General features: G+C 61.3%; 1 protein-coding gene across 1 annotated transcript in view; it reads right to left on the bottom strand.

Annotated features, from left to right (window-relative positions):
- Nucleotides 1–494: 494 nt before the first annotated feature.
- The window catches only part of RHOC (ras homolog family member C), a 9,207-nt gene continuing 5,291 nt past the window's right edge, over nt 495–4,410 (bottom strand). The window contains exons 3-6 of the mRNA XM_009331935.1: nt 2,396–2,553; nt 1,995–2,115; nt 1,546–1,676; nt 495–1,360 (exon numbers count right to left, since the gene is read on the bottom strand). Of these exons, the coding sequence (XP_009330210.1) occupies nt 1,187–1,360; nt 1,546–1,676; nt 1,995–2,115; nt 2,396–2,553 (584 nt within the window). The 3' untranslated portion in view covers nt 495–1,186. The remainder of the gene's footprint in view (nt 1,361–1,545; nt 1,677–1,994; nt 2,116–2,395; nt 2,554–4,410) is intronic.

Below are 4,410 nucleotides of genomic sequence, written 5' to 3'. Positions count from 1 at the left end.
ACCTGGCCAGGCACAGCATGGCTGGGGCCCCCCGCCAGCCCCGAGAGCTGGCACAGCTGCACAGGCAGACTTCACTTTGTTTCCCTGGAATAAATGTTTAGAGAAAAACAGTGTATTGATGTTCAGTCCTGGGCCCTGCCACCACAGCTGGGGCTGCCGGGATGGGCTTGCTGCAGCCCTGCCCCGACCTCCTCCAGGACAGTGACAGAGGAGGGATGGCTCCAGTGGTGACCGCAGCGCCTGTTGCACCAGGGACTGGGTATGGCTGGGGAGCTCCTGCCTGGCCTTTCCCACATAAGCTGCTCCCAGGGTCTTACCCAAGCACATGGTGATGAGCCCTGATCCTGCACCAGCGGCTGAAGCAAGAGGGGCTGGGGGCCGAGCAAGGCCCCCACCCCGCAGCACGTGGACCCAGCCCGCAGGCAGCCGCCCGGACAAGCACAAGGGCATGAAGGAGAGCAGAAGGATGCCACGCAAGCAGAGATGCAATTACTGAAATACCAGTTTGCATTTATTCTCCCAATTACACAGTTCAGTTTACTGGTGCTAAGTCCATGACCAATGCAGACTTGAAGAGGGCGTTACTGGCAGAGCTGGGCAGAGGCGCTGCCCCAGTGCAGGTCCCGGGAGCAGAGCGCTTCTGGCAGCGGCCGAGCACAGCTCCCTGGGGAGGCGGCTGAGCCCAGCTCTGCACACAGAACGGGGCTGAAAGCTGCCCTGGGCAAGTCTGTATAAAACGCTGGTGTGTGCTGCCCGCACGGCCGAGGGGAGTGGGCAGAGCGCCCAAGGGCCCAGCAGGCCCCGCATGTGAGCTGCGGGCAGCAGCCAGCAGCACCTCCCGCTTCTGCGGCACCTGCCCAGCGCTGGAGAGGGAGAACGAACACCACGGCAATCCCCACGGGAGAGGCGAAACCAGGGAGATCAGTACAAAACAGGGCAACACGGAGAGCTACGCAAATGCCCGGCCCATAACGAGCAGCGGGGACTGAAGGCACTGGCCTCTCACAGCCCCGGGGTCACGCAGGGACACCCCATGGGCTTGGGTGGCAGTTCTCGTGCAGAGCGTTCGGGGCAGGTACTGGCACCATAAGGTCCCTCTTCGGACGTCTGCGAGCGCTCCCTCCCCGCGCAGCGCAGGGCAGCCGGGTGCCGGCACAGGCAGCTGCCTCCTGGCCCACCGGGCTGCTCACAGCAGCGGGCAGCCTCTGCGCTTCTTGTTCTTCCGGACCTGCAGGCCTGCGCGGGTGGCCATCTCAAAGACCTCCCGCACGCCCTCCTTTGTCTTGGCCGAGCACTCGAGGTAGCCGAAGGCGTTGATCCTGTTGGCCATGTCCCTCCCCTCCTCTGGCTTCACCGGCTCCTAGAAAGCATTAAAAAGGGGGTTCAGGAGCATCGCCAGAAAACAGCAGCAAGAGCACAGTGACTGCCCTTGGGGCATCCAGCCTTTAGCGCCAGGATCTGGCACGGCAAAGGGGAGCCCCAGTGAGGCGGCACAGGGAGAGGCGGGTCGCTGGCCGAGGCAGCTGGACGCAGGGCTGCCCCCACCTGCTTCATCTTTGCCAGCTCCCGCCGCGTGTGCTCATCATTCCGCAGGTCCTTCTTGTTCCCCACCAGGATGATGGGCACATTGGGGCAGAAATGCTTCACCTCCGGTGTCCACTTCTCGGGGATGTTCTCTGCAACGAGCACATGTAGACCCCCCTGAGCTGAGGGGCTGCTCCCCCCCAGGTCTCCTTGCAGCCGCGGGAACCGGTGCCAGGCTTTTCCCACAGGAAGAGGGGAGCTTGCTCCACGGCATCCTCCTCTCCCATCACCTCCACCAAGCCAGCAAGTTCCCAACATTTTCCTGGAGCGCACGCAAAGCCAGGAGATGGAGAGGAGGGATTGGCATCCCCTAGAGGGGCGGCACGGGGGCTTCCCGGACCCCAGGGGGTTTAGCAGCAGCACTCAGTCCTGCGGGAGCCCCAGGTCCCCCCTCGCTCCCTGGTCCCTACCGAGGCTATCCGGGCTGTCGATAGAAAAGCACATGAGGATAACGTCTGTGTCCGGGTACGAGAGGGGCCGCAGCCTGTCGTAGTCCTCCTGTCCCGCTGTGTCCCACAGGGCCAGCTCCACCTGGGAGGGGAGAGGGATGCGGCTCAGCAGCTCGCAGACAGCTCAGCAGGCCAGAAGAGAGCAGGTTTATCTTCCTCAGTTATAGCTACGGTTTTCCTCAAACTGGGGCAGGTTCAGGGTGACCCAGAAACGTGGGAGCTGTGGGGCACCCCGAGCGCTGCAGCTGCATCCGAGCCACGCGGACCAACCCACGCGGCAGTGCCGGGTGGTGGCACTGCTAGCACGGGTCCATGGGAGCGAGGGGACAGGAACAGCTCCAGCACCCTGCAACGGTCCTTACCTGCTTCCCATCTACCTCTATGTCAGCAATGTAGTTCTCGAACACAGTCGGTACGTAGACCTCGGGGAACTGATCCTTGCTGAACACGATCAGCAGACACGTCTTTCCACAGGCACCGTCTCCCACGATCACCAGCTTCTTCCTGATGGCCGCCATCGCTGCAGGGACAAGAGCGGGTGAGCAGAACAGAGCAGCCGCGGGCAGCCCACGCTCCCAGCCCCTCCTGGCCCCCCATGCCCCAATGTCTCTCGCACGACTGCCCAGGAGGGTACCAGACACGGGCACCTGGGCACACCCCAGCGTGAGCAGCCGGTGACCACCAGGACAGAGGCTCTCCCAGCCTCCCGCCAGGCACACCTCCAGCTCCCGCGCACAGCCCGCACGGGCACCGGCTCACAGGCACTGCAAGAACCAGCCCGACTGGAACCATTTACATCCATCACCGCAGCCACAGCCAGGAGAGCCATCACACCGATGCCTCGGCAAGTGCTGGTGGCTGCACGTAGGGACCTCGTGCAAGACGATGAACCGGTCTGCCTTACCCACCCTGCCGGGCAGCAAGGCTCCCACCCCGGCCATCCAACCCCTCCCACGCTGGGCTTTCTCACTGTGCCACCACCCCAGGCAAAGGGGATTTTTGACAACCTCAGAGTTGCACACACATGCTGGTTTTACTTTAGATTATAAATTCTTCAGGGCAGAAACTGTACTCCAGGTTTCACCCGGGCACGCTCACTGGCTCCCAAATAATCCGATCAGCAGCTGGAAGGCGCCAAGCTGAGCTCTTGGAGGTCTGGGCGAGCACGACCTGCGCGCCCGGCGCCAGGCTGGCCCTGTCCCAGCCCGTTTGACAAAGGAGCCTTTGCCACATAACCACCAAGAGCCAATGCTGGCACCGGCAGCAGGAGAAGCTGCCAGCCATCACTCGGCAAACAGAGCCCAAATCCCGCAGTAAAGCAGGCTGCCTTCTGCCCCAAGAAAAAAGGATGCAGCCCTGCAACTGAAACTATGCCTTCGCATCCTTGAGTTTCAGAAGGAGATTACAGCTGAGCCTGGGAATCGCCCGGGACGATGCCACAAAACACCTGCCATGGCGTCTGAAGGAGGCACGAGAAAATCAGCCGTGGTGGGACCACATCCCTCCCCGACCTCAGGCCCAAGATCTCTTTCCCATCCCCATCTTCCCAGATGCTTCAGTCCAAAGAGCCCAACCCACTCCTTATGCACCCGCAGCACATCACCAGCTCTCTGTCCCTGCAGAAATCCCGGGCAAGACACAAACTGACAGCACAGGGTTTAATCCCTGGAAAGGTGTATGCTGCTCTGCGGGCTGGGGGAAATTACAGGCGACCAGAAAACTGCTCACGAAGGCAGAGACGCTCCACGTCCTCCAGCCAGCCCTGCCCCTCTCCAAACCCCCTCTGCCCAGGGGCGGCAGGACTGGAAGGGGCAGGTTTGTGCTTGGAGCCTTAGGGAGGTTCAGTGGGACTAACTGTGCAGGAGGGACGCACACACCTATGCTAATGCACTGAGCTGCAAGCGCTGGGAGCGGATCATGCTGGGATCACACTGGGAAGGCCTGGCCATCGCAAGCTTTGCATTTAACCAGGGCACTGACACCGAGCCTTAACAAAGGCCTGGCGCCTGTCCCCTCCCGGGGTGATCACACCCGCACCCCACGCCAACAGAAAAGGGCGGAAAAAAGGAAAACCTGAGTAAGGCTGCATCATAATTAGCTGCAAGTGAAGGATTAAGAAATTAGACCCAGTGGCTGACTTGCATTTCAAAAGCAGCCTGAAGAGAGCTCCTCTCATCTGCATACTTAGCAGGTCACAGCTAAGCTCCTGCCTAGAGAAAACCTCCCCAGGGCTGTCACACAAACCCTTGGGAAGTCTCGGGGACCACCCCAGCTCTCACAAAGTAAACTGCCCAACAGACCATGTGGTTGGGGCAGAAGAGAGAAAGGTTTCATCCAAACCCGGGCCAGACCCTGCCATAGCCCCAGATCTTTGCAG

This window comes from Pygoscelis adeliae, unplaced genomic scaffold, assembly GCF_000699105.1.
Source record: "Pygoscelis adeliae isolate BGI_AS28 unplaced genomic scaffold, ASM69910v1 Scaffold189, whole genome shotgun sequence".
NCBI lineage: Eukaryota > Metazoa > Chordata > Aves > Sphenisciformes > Spheniscidae > Pygoscelis > Pygoscelis adeliae.
Note: the sequence above shows the minus strand (reverse complement) of the source record. Positions and strands in the feature narration are given on the sequence as shown.